General features: G+C 41.3%; 2 protein-coding genes and 1 long non-coding RNA gene across 3 annotated transcripts; 1 reads left to right on the top strand and 2 right to left on the bottom strand.

Moving 5' to 3' along the window:
* Window positions 1-4,042: 4,042 nt before the first annotated feature.
* Window positions 4,043-4,749, bottom strand: LOC115191691 (uncharacterized). Its single transcript, XR_003877757.1, has 2 exons — window positions 4,685-4,749; window positions 4,043-4,247 (listed from the first exon to the last, which is right to left on the bottom strand). It is a non-coding gene; the product is annotated as an uncharacterized LOC115191691 (long non-coding RNA).
* Window positions 4,750-4,870: 121 nt separating this feature from the next.
* LOC115191582 (ubiquitin carboxyl-terminal hydrolase 37-like) lies at window positions 4,871-9,700 on the bottom strand. The gene is made up of 11 exons (XM_029749371.1): window positions 9,354-9,700; window positions 8,801-8,905; window positions 8,346-8,477; window positions 7,596-7,728; window positions 7,350-7,486; window positions 7,098-7,197; window positions 6,889-6,968; window positions 6,434-6,684; window positions 6,177-6,223; window positions 5,914-5,995; window positions 4,871-5,082 (listed from the first exon to the last, which is right to left on the bottom strand). The coding sequence occupies exons 2-11, from the start codon at window positions 8,812-8,814 to the stop codon at window positions 4,871-4,873; spliced, it is 1,188 nt and encodes a 395-aa protein (XP_029605231.1). The 5' UTR covers window positions 8,815-8,905; window positions 9,354-9,700.
* A 12,928-nt stretch (window positions 9,701-22,628) lies between these two features.
* LOC115191689 (C-type lectin domain family 4 member E-like) lies at window positions 22,629-25,281 on the top strand (the record flags this gene model as incomplete). Its single annotated transcript, XM_029749536.1, has 4 exons — window positions 22,629-22,713; window positions 22,833-22,975; window positions 23,055-23,158; window positions 24,910-25,281. Coding segments are annotated over 4 exons (492 nt in total), but the record flags the coding sequence as incomplete, so codon positions are not given.
* Between the last annotated feature and the right edge of the window lie 162 nt (window positions 25,282-25,443).

The raw sequence follows: 25,443 nt of genomic DNA, 5'->3' as shown, positions 1-25,443 counted from the left end.
CCAATGGAAGAGGGGGGGTCATCAGAATAGGTAGGCCTAAATGAGAGGAACTTAGCTATCTATCCTAAACCTCAAATAACACAGTATAGACAGGTTACATTGAGTGACATTTTCAAAAGCCGAACTTCATGTACATTTCATGTACACTTTTTATGTACTTGTCAGTCAGAATGTACTTTTATTCTTCCCACTAGGTGTAAGAGAAAAATACTACTCCAGAATTTAAGTAGTTTTTAATCAATTTAACGACCTGATTTCATACCTTTTTGCACCAGCAGAAACAAGCCATGTCAATATCCAATGAAGACTGATACATATCCACATTAACCCATTGTTCAAATTGGCTTTAAGACCATTGTGATGTCATCGGTCATGTATGACACCACCATCTGGCAACCCAATCTATAATATTTTAAAATATATTGTTTTCGTTGAACAAATATGTTTTATTGAAGAGCAAAGTTATGCAGTATACATACAATATTGTAGATAATATGTTCCATTGTTTCCTTGTTTACATTCATTTTTTGTATGTAGTGTCGTTAAACGTACGACCACAATTAAGGCACGTTAAGTGCCTTCATCTTCAGCTTCCATGTTGTTTGTGGTTTGGTCATCGGTTTATTGAAATGCTAAATTATTTTTCTCTTATTCACCAGCAGATGGAGGGCAGCTCTGCCTCAAGGACATAATGAATGTGATTGATTCAATTAAAGCTCAATGGTCAGTGGGCAGAGCTTACAGTGCCCAGTGCGAGTTAAATACACTTGCTAGGTGATAAGTTGGTGTTGAATGGAAGGCATAAAACAACGTTGCTGGAATGAATTTGGTTTTCTAACCTCACTCCAACCCCTAAACAATTCTTCTTACCTAAACTTATCCCAACACTAGCTAGAGTCCCAGATCTGTTTAGTGCTGTCTTGCCAACTCCTACAGTGGTTCTTCTTTAAAAAGTTGCATCATACTGCAGCACAACTTGCAGGCTGCCGCAGAATTCTATGGCACGTTATTGTTGCCATTAATGCTAGTTAGTGCTAGTTTGACCACCAGAGGGCATCTTTGAGAAGCATTTGACAGTTTTTAATATTAAACAAATCGTTGGATAACAGATCGGCTCTCGGAACTCATTTACACGTGTTACTGTGTGTGTTTCAAACCTCTCTCGACCCCTCTGTCTGTCCTCTCTCTCTCTCTCTCTCTCGACCTCTCTATCTCTCTCTCGACCTCTCTCTCTCGACCTCTCTCTCTCCCGACCTCTCTCTCTCCCGACCTCTGAACGCTCGGCTATGAAAAGCAAACGGACATTTACTCCAAAGGTGCTTACCGGTTGCACCCTCTATAACCACTCTTTTTCAGACACAAAATCAAAAGAAATAAAAAGATAATAAACCCCAATGAGTCGTGCACAACCCGTGTCCAAATTATTTCAAGTTTGCTGAAATAAACCGTTGGCGCACGTTGGAGCTCCACAAAAAATGACGACACCCAAAAATATCCAGAAGCATCTCACACTGTTGTTACTCACCACTTAGTAGATATTCCCTCAGCGAAGTATGGCAGTTCCATGCAGGTTTCCTCACAAAGTCCAAGGGAAGCACAGCTACCCATGCAGACAGTAGTCCTTAGCCGTAACCGATATCCCATGGGAACATGAACTCGTTAAGCTTCCCAAGCAATTATCTCCCGGTGTCACACGATGCTAGGCTAACCTCAATGCTTGCAAATACCTCCACGACGAGACGGTAGCTTCAGTCTTTACTAAGTTTTAACAAAATTATAACAACTCTTTTATAAAATAAAATTGGTATTTCCCTTCATGTCTTAGTAGGTATGGTTTTTTTTCTAGTTTTGTCGTCTTCTTTTATAATTTTTCTTCACCAACGGTCCTACTGTAAAACGTCCATCCTTTCATCAACGTCTCTTTCCCTCTTTTTTCCCAGGCCTCCCGTTAACCAGGTCAACTCCCATTGGCCACAACTTAACATCGACCTTATTGGTCAAAACTTCAACTTCAACCTAAACCAAACTATTCTCTTATACATTAAATAAATATTTCTTCAAAAAGCATAATACATTAATAACATTACAGTTTAGGAGCAATTCAATCATCTTTAAAATATAATACCTATTAATTATAACAAATAAACTCAATACTTGGTTCAAACAAGGGTATTACACACAAAGTAGATGTCCTAACCGACTTGCCAAAACTATAGTTTGTTAACAAGAAATTTGTGGAGTGTTTGAAAAATAAGTTTTAACGACTCCAGTCAAAGTGTATGCAAACATCCGACTTCAACAGTATAATGGCCATTGGTGCCGGTCACACTCCGGGGGGAAGTTTCCCCTAGGTACAGATCTAGGATCAGGTGTCTCTCCCCCAATCCTAACCTTAACCATTTGTGGTGGAAATGCAAAACTGACCTAAGATCAGCGTCTAGTGGCAACTTCCCCCTACACAAGCAGTCACAGAGTGAGAGCCATAAAGTGCTCTCCATTTGAAGGCTGTGGGTGCTATAAACTCAGTCAGGATATATGTAGTGTATATGTCAATTATCAGAATCCCAATATATTTTAGCACATCCACAATTGGGACCCTGTGAATTCACACATACATCATATAGCATGATATAGAATCATATCAAGTAGAATATTATCACACTAAGACTGGTTGGAGTTATATCATGTATTATATTATCAAACTAAGGCTGGTGGGAGTCTTGTCATGTAATATATTATCAAACCAAGGCTGGTGGGAGTCATATAATGTATTATATTATCAAACTAAGGCTGGTGGGAGTCATTTCATGTAGTATATTATCAAACTACGGCTGGAAGGAGTCATATCATGCAGGATAATATCAAACTAAGGCTGGTGGGAGTCATATCATGTATTATATTATCAAACTAAGGCTGGTGGGAGTCATATAATGTATTATATTATCAAACTAAGGCTGGTGGGAGTCATATCATGTATTATATTATCAAACTAAGGCTGGTGGGAGTCATGTCATGTAATATATTATCAAACCAAGGTTGGTGGGAGTAATATCATGTATTATATTATCAAACTGAGGCTGGTGGGAGTCATATCATGTATTATAATATCAAACTAAGGTTGGTGGGAGTTATGTCATGTATTATTTTATCAAACTAAGGTTGGTGGGAGTCATATCATGTATTATATTATCAAACTAAGGCTGGTGGGAGTCATATCATGTATTATGTTATCAAACTAAGGCTGGTGGGAGTCATATCATGTATTATATTATCAAGCTAAGGCTGGTGGGAGTCATGTCATGTATTATATTATCAAACTAAGGCTGGTGGGAGTCGTATGAAGTGTTATATTATCAAACTAAGGCTGGTGGGAGTCATATCATGTATGATATTATCAAACTAAGGCTGGTGGGAGTCACGTGGTGGCCAGTGTTTCTAATCCACTGTGGTTGACTGATAAAGAGTTTCACTATCGTACAGTATGTCAAGGTATGCTTGTAATTGTTAAGGACTTGGGAGTTTTTCAGAAGAAAACATTTTTACTGAATGGAGCTAAACACAGGCAAAATCCTAGAGGAAAACCTGGTGCAGGCTGCTTTCCACCAGATACTGGGAGATTAATTCACCTTTAAGCAGGACAACAACCTAAAACAGAAGGACAAATATACACTGGAGTTGCTTACCAAGAAGACAGTGAATGTTCCTGAGTGGCCAAGTCACAGTTTTGACTTAAATCTTCTTGAAAATCTATGTCAAGACCTGAAAATAGTTGTCTAGCAATGATCAACAAGCAATTTGACAGAATTTAAAGCTTTTTGAAAAGAGTAATTGGCACATGTTGCACAATCCAGGTGCGAAAAGCTCCTAGAGATTAACCCAGAAATACTCACAGCTGTAATCTCTTCCAAATGTGCTTCTACAAAGTACACTGCTCAAAAAAACATCGTTGATATTAAGCATCTCAATCATATCACGTGAAAGGGAAGGAGTTCCCATAGGTCGTTTGGCGACCCGTTACTCTACTCACAGAACCAAGATTACATCCGTAGCCCAGCATTTTCATGTCTGTATTTATTCAAATTAAATACAACTGGAGAGTAACTTCAAAAGAGACTCATAGCATCTCTGAATGTTTGTGCTGCATTCCTCCTCCAGACCTGATTGAGGGTTAGAAGGCTCCATTACAGCTGCTTCCCTTTGTCGTGTTTCCTATGAGGACGGGCCTGAATCCCAGACGATAAAGCTTCCTGAGTTAAAGAGTTACAACGGTTAACAGAATCATCTTAAATTGGATTATCTTAAATTTGTTTGTCTTTATTAATATTGCAGGTCATCCTGTGTGACCATGCTGAATAAGAAGTTACAGACTACGGTGTATTTCACAACAGCAGGTTTTCAAACCAAACCAAATAGAAGGGATGTTATACACTCTAAATAATCACACACTCTATCCACCACATTTACATGTATACTACATTTAGTGTCTATACTTTATGTTTTTTTACATGAGCTTTATACATTAGGTGAAGTAGTCAAAACAAGTGCAGATATTTATGACATAAGCTACTGAAAAGAATGTTCATGCTAGTGTTGAAGAGCAAGTCTCCCTTGAGCCGCATGATTGACAGACCAGTTATCTTTTTAGGGGGGGGGGGGGGATCGGAAGTTGGGCCGAGTGCTGCACCTGTTGAGGCAGGTCTGAGGGTGTTGGGGCTGGGCCTTGTTCTGCCCATGTTGTGACTGGGCCTGTTGAGGCTGGGCTGGGGGTGTTGAAGCTGGTCCAGATGCTGCGTCTGTTGAGGCTGGGCTGGGGGTTTTGAGGCTGGGCCTGGTGCCCCTGTTAGGCCCTGTGTACTGGGGCCTCCCGCTCTCAAGCCCTGTAGGGTGAAAGGAACCGTACACATATATAGCAACACAAGAATATAGATGGCGAGAGTAAGCAGTACCTGAACATATAGAAGAGCATGTAGGCACTCCGGGCTCTGGTCCTCAGCACAGTGGCTTCATTGGACATTGACACCTGGCTGTCGTTACAGCAGAACCAGTTTCCACTGGCATGCAAGATGTCACTAATGTAGTGCCCTGTGGAACAAGGAAGACAGACTAGAGTTCAAAGGTCAGGCTATTGTGAGTAATAGTGTTTTGTAACAGTTGAACAGTTCATTTTGGAGGTATTTTATCTGTTACACGTGTCAAGTTTTGAAATCAGAGATAAACAAATACACGTGGCATATAATTAGGCATGCCTCTCCATTCTTTTGAATTAAATTGCTTAAACTCTAAACATATTGCAGTCCCTGTCGGGATGGCACTTCACTCTGAAGCCTGCAGCCTTGCTCGCTTGGCCGAAGTGGCTATTGGAGGGTCTAATTATCCCCTACTCTCCAGGGTTCCACAAATGGCGGCCCGCGGGACAAATTTGGCCCATGGGTGATTTTATTTGGCCCCCCATGTTTTCTGACCCAATAAAATGTCATTGTTAAAAGACCGTAAAAACACCAGCAAATCAGCTCCAAGTGATTTTCATTTTGGAAATCTGTTTCAAAATATTCCCACGGACAATAAAGAGATATATATGTGATGGTACACAAATTTAAGCAAGGTTTGAAATGAGTCAAATATTATATCTGTTTGGGCTTCTTACGGTCAATTTGCGGTCTACAAATTATTTGTAATTTTGTTCCTTACCCCTACCCATCTGGCTAAGAAAAAAAATTGACCTGAGGCTGAATCTAGTTGACGATCCCTGGCCTTCACCCTCGATAATTTTCACTCCCTCAGCTTTTGGATACTTGTGTATATGGCAGAGGCACACGTGAACGCGCAAATTGAGAGACGAGGAGTGATTTGGAATTCAGCTGATGTCATATGTATTGTGCATCTGCATGTGTGTGTTTTAAGGTATTTACTTACCGGAGTATGCGGAGCCTCCCAAATGAGAGACTACGCCAGTCAGCTGGTAGTAACCATTCACTGACTTCACTGGCTGCTGCTTCTGTAAGAAAACACATGTGGTCATAGGATTCTCCTTTCCTCTACAGTCCACCACACTGTCTACAGTCTACTACAGTACTAGTCTACTACAGGAGGTCTACTACATCGTGTACTCCTCATAACTATCTCAGTGTTCTGTCATAACTTATTTTTCACTGGATTCACTCTCTCTCTCTTCTCACCACTGAGGCTGTCAGCAGCACTTTCCCTGGTTCCTGGTCATTTGAATCTGAGGGGTCAAATATACATATCAAGAGCTGTGAAAACGTGGTCACTTGTCTGAAACGCTCTGGACTAAAACAGCTCCCATACATCACTAAAGATGTCTGAGAAACATTTTAAATTGCAGCTTCCAGCTTCTCTGTCAGCAGGACCGTTTTGGGAGTGGGTGGTTTGTGTGGTGTTGGAGCAAGAATCGTGTTATGGTGCCATGACCTACCTGAACAGCAGAGGGCGCTGTCTTTGGCCTCTCCAGGTGGGCTGGAGACCTGGCTGGCGAGGGTCTGGGGGATGGACCCCTGGATGCTGGGGGCCTGGTTGGTGAGGGCCTGTGGGCTGGCACTGTGCAGCTGTGGCACCATGTCCCCACAGAGGGTAGAGAGCCTCAGCTCCGAAGGAAACAAAAAAGGAGCCACCAGCTTCTCCAACCCCCCAGGTTTTCCAAACCTCTTCAGATGCAGAACCAGCACACTGCCCAGAGACAGAGAGATGAACAGACAGACAATGAAACCAGTCAACAAAATAAGAGATGAGGGAAATGTGTTGGGTGGTGCTCATCCTTAAGTCCTACAACCTGCTCAGGAAGGTAACTACTCCTAAAGGCTCAGGACACAATGACCACTCATTTCATTAAACACTGCTAGTACTATGAGAGGTTATAAAGGGACAACTCACAGAGGCAGTGTGTGGAACTGCTCCACCTTTGAGGCGTAGAGGCCTTTACAGCCCTCACATGTGAATTCAACCTTTTTGCCCTGGGTTAGAAACAAAAGCATTACAAAATGAATGATACCACTACAATAATAAGATAGCGTATTCTGAGGAGTGGGCAGCTTGCCCTGGGTGTTAGTCTCTACATGCAGGTCTGAGCCCTAAGTGCTGACTTTGAAAGTGAGTGCTAGGCTGCTCAGCAATGTGCGCTCAGGGCTGAAGTCCAATGAGAGGTGGTTGTAGTCCTCTCTGGTGGACGACTCGCGCCCACAGCTTCAGAAGCAGGACAAAGAGAAGAAAAAGGCATCAAGTCTGTTTCTGTTTCAGGTCTCTACAATGTTTCTGTTATGCCATGTGTTTTGTAATATTATTTGTAGAAAGATCATGTTCTCAGTAGATACATTACAACCAATGGGAGCTCTTACCTGGTACATGTGCGCACCGACACAAGCTGGAACTCCAGCTGGGAAACAGGGCAGGTATAGCTCACCCCGAGTGTCTTCAGTATCATGCCCTCCTCCTTCAGCTGGCACAGCATATTCACAAGGAACTCGTGTGCGTCCTATGATGAGGAAGAGAAAGAAACATACCAAGATAAAAGCAAATGATGAAGAGAAAATGAACCCTTGCAAAAAGAGCGCTCGTACACAAGAGAGTAGTGCCTCAGTTACCTGTTGCGTGTCACCCAGATACTTCAAATCATATCCCGACAAGGAGTACTTGACCTTCCACATGAGGTCTGCTTTTGAGGCCTGCTTTGCCCCACTGTCAGGTAGACCCGAACGGTGCACATCAGACAGACACCTGTAGGGGAGACAGAGTAAATTAGCAGCTGACTGGATGGCGTCAACCTACTGGCTAACGCCTGAAGAGGCAGATGAGTATATCCAAATATGTTTTATCTAGCGGCACCCCACCGTTAGAAATTATTCATTAGATTCAATGCAATTTCCCCTTTGAGGACGGACAATGATCAAAGCAACAAAAATGTGTTGTTTATTCTCCTAAGATATTTGGTTTGGATACTGCTCTCAATTCCAGAGCATTTTAAAAAACTACCAAATTTCCCACGGTAATGTGGAATGTTCAGTCAATGTACATTATGGGTAATGTAGTCATTCTACACTTTCCAAATTGGCCTACAAATGCCTACATCATAATCATTGTGTCATTGTTGTTCCTCTGGGTTATGAAGATTCTGAAAAAAAAGAAACTGGAAAATAAACCAAAAATAGAATACACAGCAGAATATGAAGTGGTTAAGGTTAGGAAAAGGGATAGGATTAGTGAAAATGCTCTCCTAACATGCTACGATTATCACTTTCTATAGAAGTGGCGTGAAAAGAGTGGGTCCCTTCTTAAATTCATGACCACAAATAACGGGTGTGTGGGGGAGTGTCTGCTTTTGAGCCTTCCCTTACCTGAGCAGGTTGGAGAAGGGGGAGCAGCTCCAGAGTTGTTCCTGGTGCAGGATTTCCTTTGAGAAGGACGGCAGGACCAGGAGGCACTGCAGGGTGGCGTTAAGGAAGCAAGTGTTGCCAATGTTAGGCAACCTGTGAAGAAGAAGCAGCCATCAGTACACACATAGAGATACAATATCCTAGACACATAGAGCGGCCTATGTCATAAACCTTCATAACTCTATAAAGTGATGATAATGGAAGCCTTCTTGGTCAGGGATAAATTATATGTAATTATGTGAGTACCCAAAGAAGTGGATGTCCTTTAGAACAAAATTGCCATAATTCATGGGTTTATAAATATCTAATAAAACTGACATGCTTGATAGTAAGCCCTATCCCATAGTATATCAGACATTGATCTCTAAACAATAAAGAACTTATATTCAGTGCATTTGCGGTGTGTTGTGGTTTACCCAAGAAGTTCCATGTTGACCAGTGCCCCCCGTTCTTCTGACCCTCTGGTGGCTGAGACTGGCCTCTGGGGCCTTGGGCTAGAGTGGTCCTGAAGAGACAGAGGTCTGGAGGAAGGAGAGAAACAGGTCTAAAGCCTCCAAAACAGAGGTAGTATCACTCTACACAGTCTCTCTAATCAATACTATACTGTACTATAAACACAGTGAGTAGTTACGCATGTATTGCTGTCCATATAAATGCAGTGTACCAAGTAGACCAGAGCAATAGGTTAGTACTCTCTTTATCCACTAGATGTGGATAGAAGAGCCTAAAACTACAGTTTGAGGAAAATAACTTTCTGGGACTGTGTTTATCAAGTGTTTCAGAGTAGGAGTCTGATCTAGGATCAGTTTCGCCTTTTATATCATAATAAATCTGATTATTATGGACAGAGAGGACCTGATCCTAGATTAGCACTCATACGCTTGATAAACACTGGCCCTGGTCTTGTAGCACTAAACCCAACTCTCCATAGAGACTCTAGGATGGCACTGTACTTTTTGTTTGAATTACCTGACTGTTGTGCCCTCTTGGCTGGAGTCTCCATGACAGTCTAGAGGGTTGGTAGGAGAGGGAGAACTAGGGCGGGACACCACTGGAGAGGATTTCACTGGGGAAGGGTGTTTGGCAGGTGACCGGGGTACAGAGGGCTGTTTTTCAGGAGAGCAAGGCTGAGACGAACATTTAACAGGAGAGGAAGGTGGATGGAGGGAGGAGAGTTGGTCAGAGGGTGAAGAGTCAGAGGTGACGGAGGCATTCCGTTCAGAACGGTCAGATGGAATTGGAGAGGGGGATGAAGTGCAACTCTCATTCTTCTTTCTTGTCTTCTGCTCCACATCAATTGAATTTGCTTTCTGACGTTTTTTCTGTTGACAAGAAAATGTGATAGTGCTGAATACCTTTTCCCCAGATCCTCAGCCAATGGAAGAGTGGGGGTCATCAGATTAGGAAGAGGTAGGCCTAAATGAGAGGAACTTAGCCATCTATCCTAAACCTCAAATAACACAGTATAGACAGGTTACATTGAGTGACATTTGCAAAAGCCGAACTTCATGTACATTTCATGTACACTTTTTATGTACTTGTCTGTCAGAATGTACTTTTATTCTTCCCACTAGGTGTAAGAGAAAAATACTACTCCAGAATTTAAGTAGTTTTTAATCAATTTAACGACCTGATTTCATACCTTTTTGCACCAGCAGAAACAAGCCATGTCAATATCCAATGAAGACTGATACATATCCACATTAACCCATTGTTCAAATTGGCTTTAAGACCATTGTGATGTCATCGGTCATGTATGACACCACCATCTGGCAACCCAATCTATAATATTTTAAAATATATTGTTTTCGTTGAACAAATATGTTTTATTGAAGAGCAAAGTTATGCAGTATACATACAATATTGTAGATAATATGTTCCATTGTTTCCTTGTTTACATTCATTTTTTGTATGTAGTGTCGTTAAACGTACGACCACAATTAAGGCACGTTAAGTGCCTTCATCTTCAGCTTCCATGTTGTTTGTGGTTTGGTCATCGGTTTATTGAAATGCTAAATTATTTTTCTCTTATTCACCAGCAGATGGAGGGCAGCTCTGCCTCAAGGACATAATGAATGTGATTGATTCAATTAAAGCTCAATGGTCAGTGGGCAGAGCTTACAGTGCCCAGTGCGAGTTAAATACACTTGCTAGGTGATAAGTTGGTGTTGAATGGAAGGCATAACACAACGTTGCTGGATTGAATTTGGTTTTCTAACCTCACTCCAGCCCCTAAACAATTCTTCTTACCTAAACTTAACCCAACCCTAGCTAGAGTCCCAGATCTGTTTAGTGCTGTCTTGCCAACTCCTACAGTGGTTCTTCTTTAAAAAGTTGCATCATACTGCAGCACAACTTGCAGGCTGCCGCAGAACTCTATGGCACGTTATTGTTGCCATTAATGCTAGTTAATGCTAGTTTAACCACCAGAGGGCATCTTTGAGAAGCATTTGACAGTTTTTAATATTAAACTAATCGTTGGATAACAAACAGATCGGCTCTCGGAACTCATTTACACGTGTGACTGTGTGTGTTTCAAACCTCTCTCGACCCCTCTGTCTCGACAACTCGGCCCCTCTCTCTCTCGACCCCTCTCCCTCTCTCCCGACCCCTCTCCCTCTCTCCCGACCCCTCTCCCTCTCTCCCCCGACCCCTCTCCCTCTCTCCCCCGACCCTCTCTCTCTCTCCCCCGACCCCATCTCCCCCGACCCCTCTCTCTCTCTCCCCCGACCCCTCACTCCCCCGACCCCTCTCTCTCTCTCTCTCTCGCTCTCTCTCTCTCCCGACCCCTCCTCTCTCTCTCTCTCTCTCTCTCTCTCTCTCTCTCTCCCGACCCCTCTCTCTCTCTCTCGCCCCGACCCTCTCTCTCATCGCTCCTCCTCCCGACCCTCTCTCTCTCCTCTCTCTCTCTCTCTCTCTCTCTCCCGCCCCCTCTCTCTCTCTCCCCCGACTCCTCTCTCTCTCTCTCCCCCCGACTCCTCTCTCTCTCTCTCCCCCGACTCCTCTCTCTCTCTCTCCCCGACTCTCTCTCTCTCTCCCCCGACTCCTCTCTCTCTCTCTCTCCCCCGACTCCTCTCTCTCTCTCTCTCTCTCCTCCCCCCGACTCCTCTCTCTCTCTCTCCCCCGACTCCTCTCTCTCTCCCCCCGACTCCTCTCTCTCTCTCTCCCCCCCCGACTCCTCTCTCTCTCTCCCCCCCCCCGACTCCTCTCTCTCCCCCCCGACTCCTCTCTCTAGGCTTTGAAATACATCCACAGGTACACCTCCAATTGACTCAAATGATGTCAATTAGCCTATCAGAATCTTCTAAAGCCATGGAATCATTTTCTGGAATTTTCCAAGCTGTTTAAAGGCACAGTCAACTTAGTATACGATTATTTCTGACCCACTGGAATTGTGATACAATGAATTATAAGTGAAATAATCTGTCTGTAAACAATTGTTGGAAAAATGACTTGTGTCATGCACATGTAACCCTCTCACCAGGCTCGAATATGACTATCACAATATTAACTTATGTAGAGTATCTCAACAGCATGGGATGTTAGGTGAGAAGGACATCTCCAATAAGAATTCCTATTGTAAATTATCTAGGGTTATGACAATAGGGTATTAACTTCAGATGAAATGATTATAGGTTCCTGTTATTGAATCAGGATAAACTATCTACAGACCAGTTACAATCATCTGACAAAAGAGAGAGACCAGCTACAGACAGAGATATTTTCTTAGCGGGAGGTTTACCAATTGCTGTGAGTAAACATACAGTAATACATTTTCATTAATCCCACACACCTGATCGTGTCTCTATATAAGTATTCAGTGCTATAAATGAAAGGAAATTCATGCTTTCATCTTGTAGAACAAACCTGTCCTGCTGGCTGGCAGAAGTTTGAATCCAGTTGGTACTTCCTGTCTACTGAGACTAAAACCTGGGAGGAGAGCAGACAGGACTGTCTGGAGAGAGGAGCAGACCTGGTGATCATAAACAGCGATAATGAACAGGTGAGAGAGAGAGCGAGAGACAGATAGACAGCTTTGACAATGTTAACATATGCTTCCATGCCAATAAAGCCCTTGAATTGAATTGAGAGAAGAGAGGGGGGTAGACTTGGGAGTGCAGAAGGTAGATATGATTAAACAAATATTTACCTATCTTTCTCAACAACATCAATTTCTCTTCATCCTCAACAAGGGACTCTGGATTGGTCTGACTGACTCTTTTACTGAGTGGACCTGGAGATGGGTGGACAGCACCCCACTGACCACCCCAAGGTAATACATTACTGCTCTAATAACACTCTAATAATAAATAATTCTCTGTGTTGTTCATACTGTCTTGACGTTGCCCTGTTGGTGAGGTTTATGATCCCCATAAATACCTTTCCCCCTTTCTTCTCTCTACTCTACATATTTGACTCTTGGAAAGCCCTTTGTTAACATAGAGAGAGTCTGGTAACATCAAAAGGGTGGGTAATGGAACCATATTTCGGTAATTCAACCAGCTGAAATAATACTTAGGTACTTAAAGAATATGATGTCAGATCAGTTGTCATCTGAGACATTACTACTGATGATAGGATGACATAAACTGTATCTTGGAAAGTCTACACATTCTAGTTATCAGATTCACATGGAATTGTTGTGCAATTTAAATGTTTAAATATGAAACTATTTGTGAAAAGATTAAACGTAATTTTAGCTTCTAAATGAAAGAATTGCTTCCATAAGGTAAACTCTGTTCACTCAGTGGCCCCTCCCAAGTGAACAGACATTGGTTGTGAACTATGAAACACGCCTTCTCTCCCCTACTACAAAAGCCCCTTGACGAAAATTCAACTTATGTTCCCGATGACGTGAGGACTGCTGTCCATACGTTTAAAAGGGCTAATATCACCTACAGAACTAAGCCAACCTCAGCGTGAGCACTGGTTGCGTGACTACAACCTAATGAAATTAACTTATGTTCCCGATGACGTGAGGACTGCTGTCCATACGTTTAAAAGGGCTAATTTCAACGTGGAGGTGACGATCGGCACGCTGGAAGGATGAATTTCGACTATACCAGCCCACATATAGCATGAGCTTATAGTATGGCAACTTGGTATGAACTTTGAACTCTTATTCACTAAAGAAGTGATACATCCTAGACCTCGAGTTAGCAGCAGCAGCTGTAAACGTGGGCTAGGAAAGGACAGACAATCTCTTCAGAAAGACACGGTACTACAACTTATCCGTCCTACCACAAGACATATTCTTCAAAAGACAAGGAAGATCTCTGTTGGGCAACCCAGCCTTCCATCTATGACCAATCTATCGAAGCGCAGCTCAGAGTAAATATTTCTTGCATTTTCCTTTTCCAAACCATGATATCTGACTGTTTTTAACCCTGTAGGTACTGGTATTAACCATGATATCTGACTGTTTTTAACCCTGTAGGTACTGGTATCAACCATGATATCTGACTGTTTTTAACCCTGTAGGTACTGGTATTAACCATGATATCTGACTGTTTTTAACCTTGTAGGTACTGGTATCAACCATGATATCTGACTGTTTTTAACCCTGTAGGTACTGGTATTAACCATGATATCTGACTGTTGTTAACCCTGTAGGTACTGGTATTAACCATGATATCTGACTGTTGTTAACCCTGTAGGTACTGGTATTAACCATGATATCTGACTGTTGTTAACCCTGTAGGTACTGGTATTAACCATGATATCTGACTGTTTTTAACCCTGTAGGTACTGGTATTAACCATGATATCTGACTGTTTTTAACCCTGTAGGTACTGGTATTAACCATGATATCTGACTGTTTTTAACCCTGTAGGTACTGGTATTAACCATGATATCTGACTGTTTTTAACCCTGTAGGTACTGGTATTAACCATGATATCTGACTGTTTTTAACCCTGTAGGTACTGGTATTAACCATGATATCTGACTGTTGTTAACCCTGTAGGTACTGGTATTAACCATGATATCTGACTGTTTTTAAACTCTCTCTTTCGCTCTCATAGTTATTATGTTGATGGTTTGATAACTGTCCTGTAGGTTTTCAGTCCAACCCTAATTTAACATATCTTATTCAGCTAGTTAAGGTTTTGTTGAGCAGCTAATTAGTAGAATCAGGTGTGATATATTAGGGTTGGACTGATAACCCACATGATGGTCGATCTCCTGGAAGAGGGTTGGGCAGCCCTGGGTTAAGTGATGTTTCCACCTAGTGGCTAAAGTGAGAGATGAACTCACCATAGAGGTGAAATAGTGGTATTACAGACAGTCTAAAAACATTGGAGAATACAATCCTAGGGGAGGGACCTTGGGTTGAAAGGAGAGGAGACAAGAGGAAAGGAGATAGGAGGAGAGGAACTAGGAAAGACTAATTGAGATAGTCTTAGTGTCAGAGAGAGACAGAGGAGGAAGAAGAAAATTAAGAGAATGAGGAAAATAAGACAAATAATTGTTGTGTTTAGATTTAGAGGAGAGTATGTAGTCATACTGTACTCTGTAAAATGATTCTTCATTATTTTATTAGAAACATGTCATCTGATTTGCCATAGACTTATGCTCAGGAAAATACAGTGGGACCAATTATGAACCTATACTTATCACTTTAATGATAAAAATAACAAAGTCACTGGTTAATAAATAAAATAACAATGTTCTTTAACAAGGTCTACCAGCTTCCTGAATGAATGTGATTGGATACTTAAAACAGTGTGACCTGGACACACACAGAGGGCAGAGCAGTGCTGAGATGGCACACACACACACACACACACACACACACACACACACACACACCCACACACACACACACACACACACACACACACACACACACACACACACACAACAATGCTAATGAAAGGTGAGAATGACTCACAACCTTCACTGTACAAGGGACAATGTGTAGGTTACCAATGACAACACCAAGCACCATGCACCAGTGGACCTGAGAACAGGTGAACCAGATCAGGGTGTGACAGGAAATAGCTTTTGACTTCTACGATATAGCCAACAGTAGCCTATAGGTGGTGTCCAATGCAGGCATATATTGCATGAGACTTTTAAAAACCTTTTTACATTATGAAGGGCTTGACATTAATTCATGATTTTGTATTTGGTCTGTAACACCATGGGCCAAATAGGTGACTGTAAATGGCATTGTATTGTGTTGTATTATGCAAGACACCTCTCTACAAAATAAAATGAATTATTATTACCATACAGAGAATTAGACAATGTAGGCTACCCCTCTGCCTATCGACTTATTTGCATGTTCAAGCCTGTCTCAAAATAAAACACTGCCCCTTTAATTAAGACATAAGCTTTTTACCTGACTGGCTTTTCAAAGACAGCTTGCAGTGTGGCCTAGACGTTTTGTGCTCTTATACCTATACTAATGTAGAACTGGGATAATAACTCGTCAACTAGCAAAGAATATCAACAAATGTGCACGCGAGCGGCTCTGATCTGAACTGATGTGAAAAGCGCTTTCACTCGTGGGTGATTGAAAGACCAGTCTTGGGCAACCCCTGCCAATAAAATTTTACTCTGTTGTGCTCTGGCTCTGCCTACAACAAAATCACAGACTCAATCTTGCAAAGTTATATTTGTTTTGGTTTGTTGCATTGAAAAGAGGCTGATATAATATTGATTTGATCCCTGAAAAACGTTGATCTATACAGTGCAAAGTAATGGGGTTGAACTCAGTGAAGTTCAATCTCTTCCACCTCTGTGTAGCATGGCGTTTCTTCTGCGCAGCAGTCCTTGAGGAAGTGCGCGGCCGCTCACACGCGCAGTTTAGAGGGAACATTGCTGTCCACTAGACTGTCTTTTGTTTATGGTTCAAGGTCACGTTAATAGAAGGAAGAAACTGAGCTGGTAGAAAACAGCCAGTAGGGGGAGACAAACACTTTTAAAAGTAGGTATTATACCCAACATGAGGAACTTTTAATACCAGCATCACATTGACAACCAGATGATAGACCAAACCCAAAACGGACGCTTACCTTAACCCTAACCTTCACCTAATTTGAACTAATTCAGAAACTGAACAGATTATAAACGTTTTATGATTAAATAAAATAATGTTCTTGATGTTTAAAATGAAGCTTTTTTCTTTATAGATGTCCTGTTGTACTTGTGGTGACCTTATATCCATGGATGAAACATGGCCTGTGTTTTCAGGACAGATACAGTACATAAGGCCTACATGGAATATGAATAATGACATTAAGGGTACATCTCAATTGGCACCATATTCCCTGTATAGTGCACTACTTTTGACCAGGGTCCATCACTATGTAGGAAAAAGGGTTCCATTTGGGACACAAAGATTTAGGGAAGTTTTTATTGGAGCACCTATTGGATTGTAACTTCAGTTGATTTCAGCATGCGTTGCTGTGCCAAGTCATATTTAGCCATACCACTGACTTCCTTTAACAGCTTCCTGTATGTCTGTCTGTCTGTCTGTCAGTGGTTGGTGGTTATTAGCAGACCTGGGCCATGTATTCATTAGGGCACACCATAGTAAAATGTTTTACAACGGCAAAACAAAACACTTTATTCTTATTGGACAGGTACAGTTAGTCCCTCCCTGTTTCAGTTTGCTTTCTTCCATTTGGTGCCTAATGAATACAACCCAAATACTTTAGCTGTGCTTGGTTGAGCTTGCCTGGCTTAATAGAAGCAATGGAATAGTCCCAAATGCTCAAAGTATTTGACAGATTTCTAACAATATTTAAACAAAGGTTATTAGTTATTTAAAGCATCCAGAGACATTATTAAGATGTATACATCTAATATGTTCATCAGTGATATAGAGTAGTAAGAGACCATATAAGAGGGTGTGTGTCTGGTGTATGTATTTGTATTTGCATTTATTATGGGTCCTCATTAGTTCCTGAGAGAATGTAGGAGAGGATTGTGGTACGTTATCGTGTGTGTGTATGTATGTGTCTGTGCCTATGTTTGTGTTGCTTCGCAGTATGCGGGTGGAACTTCCCCAAGTAGACCAGGAAGTTACTCAGGAATCAGATAAAAAGGTGAAAAGAAGAAGAAAGTCTCCAAACTATAACCAGCCAGGACATGTTTCTGTTCCACAAATCCCCACCTACAACAGGGTCACAAGCAGTCAGCTTTGGACTCAGACTGTCACGCCCTGATTTGTTTCACCTGTCCATGTGCTTGTCTCCACCCCCCTCCAGGTGTCACTCATCTTTCCCATTATCCCCTGGGTACTTATACCAGTGTTCTCTGTTTGCCTGTTGCTAGTTTGTCAAGTCAATCAGCGTTTTGTCTCAGCTCCTGCTTTTCCCCGGTCTCTATTTTTCTCGCCCTCCTGGTTTTGACCCTTGCCTGTCCTGAGCCCGCCTGTCTGACCACTCTGCCAGCCCCTGACCCTGAGTCTGCCTGCCGTCCTGTGACTTCGCCCCTACTCTGGGTTACCAACCTCTGCCTGACCTGACCCTGAGCCTGCCTATCATCCTGTACCCTTGCCCCACTACTCTGGATTATCGACCTCTGCCGGTTTTGACCTGTCGTTTGCCTGCCCCTGTTGCTATAGTTAACATTGTTACTTCAACACAGTCTGCATTTGGGTATTACCTGAAATGTGATACAGACACTCGGTCCTAGGGCCCCCCTTAGTGAACATTTGTTTTTTGCCCTAGCACTACACAACTGATTCAAATCATCAAAGATTGATGATGAGTTGGTTATTTGAATCAGCTGTGTAGTGCTAGGGCAAAAAAGGGGGGGGGGGCAGGGTTGAGTTTGGGAAACCCTGCTTTAATACACTGTAGCCATAGTCAGAAAACATTGTTGAAAATGTCTGAGTCCATCTATACCAAGCCAGATATGACCAATACGGTTTGACAGAGGTGAGATGGAGGAGAGGATTGCGGATATCTACATCAGTGCAGACACACTGGGCGAACAGTGAGATCAGCACCACAACACAACTGCAGAAAGGCCAGCTACATGACAATTACAACACCCTTACCGAGGGCCAGCTACAGACCAGTTACAATAACCTGCCTGAGGAGACAGACCAGCTACAGACTAGATAAGACACTACAGCTGTACCTGTAGTTAATACTACATCCACCCAGGTCTCTGTCACCAATACTACAGCTGTACCTGTAGTTAGTACTACATCCACCCAGGTCTCTGTCACCAACACTACAGCTGTACCTGTAGTTAGTACTACATCCACCCAGGTCTCTGTCACCAACACTACAGTTGTACCTGTAGTTAGTACTACATCCACCCAGGTCTCTGTCACCAACACTAAAGCTGTACCTGTAGTTAGTACTACATCCACCCAGGTCTCTGTCACCAACACTAAAGCTGTACCTGTAGTTAGTACTACATCCACCCAGGTCTCTGTCACCAACACTACAGTTGTACCTGTAGTTAGTACTACATCCACCCAGGTCTCCGTCACCAACACTACAGCTGTACCTGTAGTTAGTACTACATCCACCCAGGTCTCTGTCACCAACACTACAGATCTACCTGTAGTTAGCACTACATCCACCCAGGTCTCTGTCACCAACACTACAGCTGTACCTGTAGTTAGCACTACATCCACCCAGGTCTCTGTCACCAACACTACAGCTGTACCTGTAGTTAGCACTACATCCACCCAGGTCTCTGTCACCAACACTACAGCTGTACCTGTAGTTAGTACTACATCCACCCAGGTCTCTGTCTCCAACAATACAGCTGTACCTGTAGTTAGCACTACATCCACCCAGGTCTCTGTCACCAACACTGGTCTCTGTCACCAACAGTGGAATCAGTACAGAGAGAGTTGTGTCATTAGACGTAACTGGTATGTATATGTTATGTTGTACTGAAAAACAGGGTGGAAATATGTCAGGATATATGTAGTGTTTCTGTCAATTATCAGAATCCCAATATATTTTAGCAGATCCAAAATTGGGACCCTGTGAATTCACACATACATCATATAGCATGATATAAAATCATATCAAGTAGAATATTATCACACTAAGACTGGTGGGAGTTATATCATGTATTATATTATCAAACTAAGGCTGGTGGGAGTCAAATCATGTATTATATTATCAAACGAAGGCTGGTGGGAGTAATATCATGTATTATATTATCAAACTAAGGCTGGTGGGAGTCAAATCATGTATTATATTATCAAACTAAGGCTGGTGGGAGTCATATAATGTATTATATTATCAAACTAAGGCTGGTGGGAGTCATATCATGTATTATGTTATCAAACTAAGGCTGGTGGGAGTGAAATCATGTATTATATTATCAAACGAAGGCTGGTGGGAGTCATATCCTGTATTATATTATCAAACTAAGGCTGGTGGGAGTCATATCATGTATTATAATATCAAACTAAGGCTGGTGGGAGTCAAATCATGTATTATATTATCAAACGAAGGCTGGTGGGAGTCATATCCTGTATTATATTATCAAACTAAGGCTGGTGGGAGTCATATCATGTATTATAATATCAAACTAAGGCTGGTGGGAGTCATATCATGTATTATATTATCAAACGAAGGCTGGTGGGAGTCATATCCTGTATTATATTATCAAACTAAGGCTGGTGGGAGTCATATCATGTATTATAATATCAAACTAAGGCTGGTGGGAGTCATATCATGTATTATATTGTCAAACTAAGGCAGGTGGGAGTCATATCATGTAGTATATTATCAAACTAAGGCTGGTGGGAGTCAAATCATGTATTATATTATCGAACGAAGGCTGGTGGGAGTAATATCATGTATTATATTATCAAACGAAGGCTGGTGGGAGTCATATCATGTATTATATTATCAAACTAAGGCTGGTGGGAGTCAAATCATGTATTATATTATCAAACTAAGGCTGGTGGGAGTCATATCATGTATTATAATATCAAACGAAGGCTGGTGGGAGTCATTTCATGTATTATATTGTCAAACTAAGGCAGGTGGGAGTCATATCATGTATTATATTATCAAACTTAGGCTGGTGGGAGTCATATCATGTATTATATTATCAAACTAAGGCTGGTGGGAGTCATATCATGTAGTATATGATCAAACTAAGGCTGGTGGGAGTCATATCATGTAGTATATGATCAAACTAAGGCTGGTGGGAGTCATATCATGTATTATATTATAAACTAAGGCTGGTGGGAGTAATATCATGTATTATATTATAAACTAAGGCTGGTGGGAGTCATATCATGTAGTATATTATCAAACTAAGGCTGGTGGGAGTCATATCATGTATTATATTATAAACTAAGGCTGGTGGGAGTAATATCATGTATTATATTATAAACTAAGGCTGGTGGGAGTAATATCATGTATTATATTATAAACTAAGGCTGGTGGGAGTCATATCATGTATTATATTATCACACTAAGGCTGGTGGGAGTAATATCATGTATTATATTATCACACTAAGACTGGTGGGAGTCATATCATGTATTATATTATAAACTAAGGCTGGTGGGAGTAATATCATGTATTATATTATCACACTAAGACTGGTGGGAGTCATATCATGTATTATATTATCACACTAAGGCTGGTGGGAGTAATATCATGTATTATATTATCACACTAAGACTGGTGGGAGTCATATCATGTATTATATTATAAACTAAGGCTGGTGGGAGTCATATCATGTAGTATATTATAAACTAAGGCTGGTGGGAGTCATATCATGTATTATATTATAAACTAAGGCTGGTGGGAGTCATATCATGTAGTATATTATAAACTAAGGCTGGTGGGAGTCATATCATGTATTATATTATAAACTAAGGCTGGTGGGAGTCATATCATGTATTATATTATAAACTAAGGCTGGTGGGAGTCATATCATGTAGTATATGATCAAACTAAGGCTGGTGGGAGTCATATCATGTATTATATTATCAAACTAAGGCTGGTGGGAGTCATATCATGTAGTATATGATCAAACTAAGGCTGGTGGGAGTCATATCATGTATTATATTATAAACTAAGGCTGGTGGGAGTCATATCATGTAGTATATGATCAAACTAAGGCTGGTGGGAGTCATATCATGTAGTATATGATCAAACTAAGGCTGGTGGGAGTCACGTGGTGGCCAGTGTTGTGTTAATATCACACTTTAGTTGACTGATAAAGAGTTTCACAACCTAAAGTCACACAGATACAGAACAGTGCAGGGAGACGACACAGCTAGAGACGTACATTAGAGTTGAGGTTAGAAATAGAAGTTACTGTATTTGACCACAAGTGTGTTAAGATGTCAGAGGGAGTCTATGAAAACTCAGATGGATTTGAAGACGATGAGCCTGATGCAATGAAGAACACAGACATTGATGGAAAATTATATGCCAACGTAAGAGCCTTCAAGCCCAGTCCAAGAAATGGAGTTGTTGCTTCTGGTAAGATTGCACGAACACACTCACACACACACACACGCATTAACACACACCAAAAAATAACACAAACAACACATTACAGGTGTGATTACCCTGTAGTACTATATCTTTATTTGTCCCAATCCTGGATGATACAGTAAAACACATAACCACAGATCTTACTTTAACAATATGTTATTCAGTACATGTTCAGTGGTGGAAGAGACCCTCTGGAGTTGCTGCAGTGTGTCTGGGGCTGCTGTGTGTTCTCCTACTGGCTGGGATCATAGGCCTGTCTGTCTACTGTAAGTTTAGTATGTTGTCACTGAGACTTATGTAGCCTACTTAATCATACTTAATCATCAATGGTGTGGTAGTTAAATGTTTGATTAACTTTTCCTTTATACAGATGAAGTCATTGGTCATCACAACTCAACAGAGAGAGAACAGCCTCAGACCAGTTACAACACCCTGACTAAAGAGAGAGACCAGCTACAGACCAGTTACAACACCCTGACTAAAGAGAGAGACCAGCTACAGACCAGTTACAAGATCCTGACTAAAGAGAGAGACCAGCTACAGGCCAGTTACAACACCCTGACTAAAGAGAGAGACCAGCTACAGACCAGTTACAACACCCTGACTAAAGAGAGAGACCAGCTACAGACCAGCTACAACACCCTGACTAAAGAGAGAGACCAGCTGCAGACCAGTTACAACACCCTGACTAAAGAGAGAGACCAGCTACAGACCAGTTACAACACCCTGACTAAAGAGAGAGACCAGCTGCAGACCAGTTACAACACCCTGACTAAAGAGAGAGACCAGCTACAGACCAGTTACAACACCCTGACTAAAGAGAGAGACCAGCTACAGACTGAGAGAGATTTTCTTAGTGGGAGGTTTACCAATCTCAGTGAGTAAACCTACAGTAACACATTTTCATTAATCCAACACACCTTATCGTGTGTCTGTATTCTTTCATGAAGTATCCAGTGTGATAAGTTGAAGGAAATTCATGTTTTCATCTTGTAGAACAAACCTGTTCTGAAGGCTGGCAGAAGTTTGATTCCAGTTGGTACTTCCTGTCTACTGAGACTAAAACCTGGAAGAAGAGCAGAGAGGACTGTCTGGAGAGAGGAGCAGACCTGGTGATCATAAACAGTGATAAGGAACAGGTGAGAGAGAGAGAGAGAGAGAGAGAGAGAGAGAGATGCAAGGCGTATACGTATATATATTTATCTTTTTCAACAACAGGAGTTTCTCTTCAACCTGAACAAGGGAGTCTGGATTGGTCTGACTGACTCTGTTACTGAGGGGACCTTGATATGGGTGGACGGCACCCCACTGACCAACCCAAGGTAATATACTACTGCTCTAATAACACTGACCACAGAGTAAGAGATGATAACTACTCTGACAATAAGGGTCCAATGTTCAGTTCATTCAACCTTTATCTATACAGGTTATTGTCATTGATGGTTGCATGTCTGTACATTAAGCTGAAACATGTCTGTATATTATTTAGGATTGTGATGTTCTAACTGTGATGTCTGACTGTTTTTAACCCTGTAGGTACTGGTATTAACCATGATATCTGACTGTTTTTAACCCTGTAGGTACTGATATTAACCATGATATCTGACTGTTGTTAACGCTGTAGGTACTGGTATTAACCATGATATCTGACTGTTTTTAACCTGTAGGTACTGGTATTAACCATGATATCTGACTGTTTTTAACCCTGTAGGTACTGGTATTAACCATGATATCTGACTGTTTTTAACCCTGTAGGTACTGGTATTAACCATGATATCTGACTGTTTTTAACCCTGTAGGTACTGGTATTAACCATGATATCTGACTGTTGTTAACCCTGTAGGTACTGGTATTAACCATGATATCTGACTGTTTTTAACCCTGTAGGTACTGGTATTAACCATGATATCTGACTTTTTTTAACCCTGTAGGTGCTGGTATTAACCATGGTATCTGACTGTTGTTAACCCTGTAGGTACTGGTATTAACCATGATATCTGACTGTTTTAACCCTGTAGGTACTGGTATTAACCATGATATCTGACTGTTTTTAACCCTGTAGGTACTGGTATTAACCATGATATCTGACTGTTTTAACCCTGTAGGTACTGGTATTAATCATGATATCTGACTGTTTTTAACCCTGTAGGTACTGGTGATAAAGAATTATATCTGACTGTTTTTAACCCTGTAGGTCCTGGTATTAACCATGATATCTGACTTTTTTTAACCCTGTAGGTACTGGTATTAACCATGATATCTGACTGTTGTTAACCCTGTAGGTACTGGTATTAACCATGATATCAGACTGTTTTTAACCCTGTAGGTACTGGTATTAACCATGATATCTGACTGTTTTTAACCCTGTAAGTACTGGTATTAACCATGATATCTAACTGTTTTTAACCCTGTAGGTACTGGTATTAACCATGATATCTAACTGTTTTTAACCCTTTAGGTACTGGTATTAACCATGATATCTGACTGTTTTTAACCCTGTAGGTACTGATATTAACCATGATATCTGACTGTTTTTAACCCTGTAGGTACTGGTATTAACCATGATATCTAACTGTTTTTAACCCTGTAGGTACTGGTATTAACCATGATATCTGACTGTTTTTAACCCTGTAGGTACTGATATTAACCATGATATCTGCCTGTTGTTAACCCTGTAGGTACTGGTATTAACCATGATATATGACTGTTTTTAACCCTGTAGGTACTGGTATTAACCATGATATCAGACTGTTGTTAACCCTGTAGGTACTGGTATTAACCATGATATCAGACTGTTTTTAACCCTGTAGGTACTGGTATTAACCATGATATCTGACTGTTTTAACCCTGTAGGTACTGGTATTAACCATGATATCTGACTGTTTTTAACCCTGTAGGTACTGGTATTAACCATGATATCTGACTCTTTTTAACCCTGTAGGTACTGGTATTAACCATGATATCTGACTGTTTTTAACCCTGTAGGTACTGATATTAACCATGATATCTGACTGTTTTTAACCCTGTAGGTACTGGTATTAACCATGATATCTGACTGTTTTTAACCCTGTAGGTACTGGTCTCCATATCAGCCTGATAATGGTGGTGACAAACCAGAAGAATATGGTGAGGAGGACTGTGTTCATATACATAAAGAACAGAGTCCTCGAAAGTCATGGAATGACTTGTCATGTGACAGCAAACTCAACTGGGTTTGTGAGAAAGTGGTTTAACATCACCATGACAACATACTGTAACACATACAGCAGCACACAGTGCACACAACTTCCTTCATTCTCTCTCTCTCTCACACACACACCCTCATTCACACACACGCACAAACACTTGCATGCACGTACACAAACGCATACACACACACACACCTATTGTTGTATTTGTTTGTAGTATCATATTAATAAAAGTCCTACTTATTTGTTGTTTGTAACTTCCTGTGTACCAGTGGTTATGTTTCACACGTCATCAGGTTCAACATGAAGTCAGTACATTTGACTTTGTGCATTCACATAATTTCCAATTCAAATATATTCTGCAGACATTTACATGTTCCAATTTAGGCCTGGTGCAAACATTCTCAACAGCACCGAAC

This window comes from Salmo trutta, chromosome 4 (assembly GCF_901001165.1).
Source record: "Salmo trutta chromosome 4, fSalTru1.1, whole genome shotgun sequence".
NCBI lineage: Eukaryota > Metazoa > Chordata > Actinopteri > Salmoniformes > Salmonidae > Salmo > Salmo trutta.
This window is presented reverse-complemented; position numbering and strand designations above follow the sequence as displayed.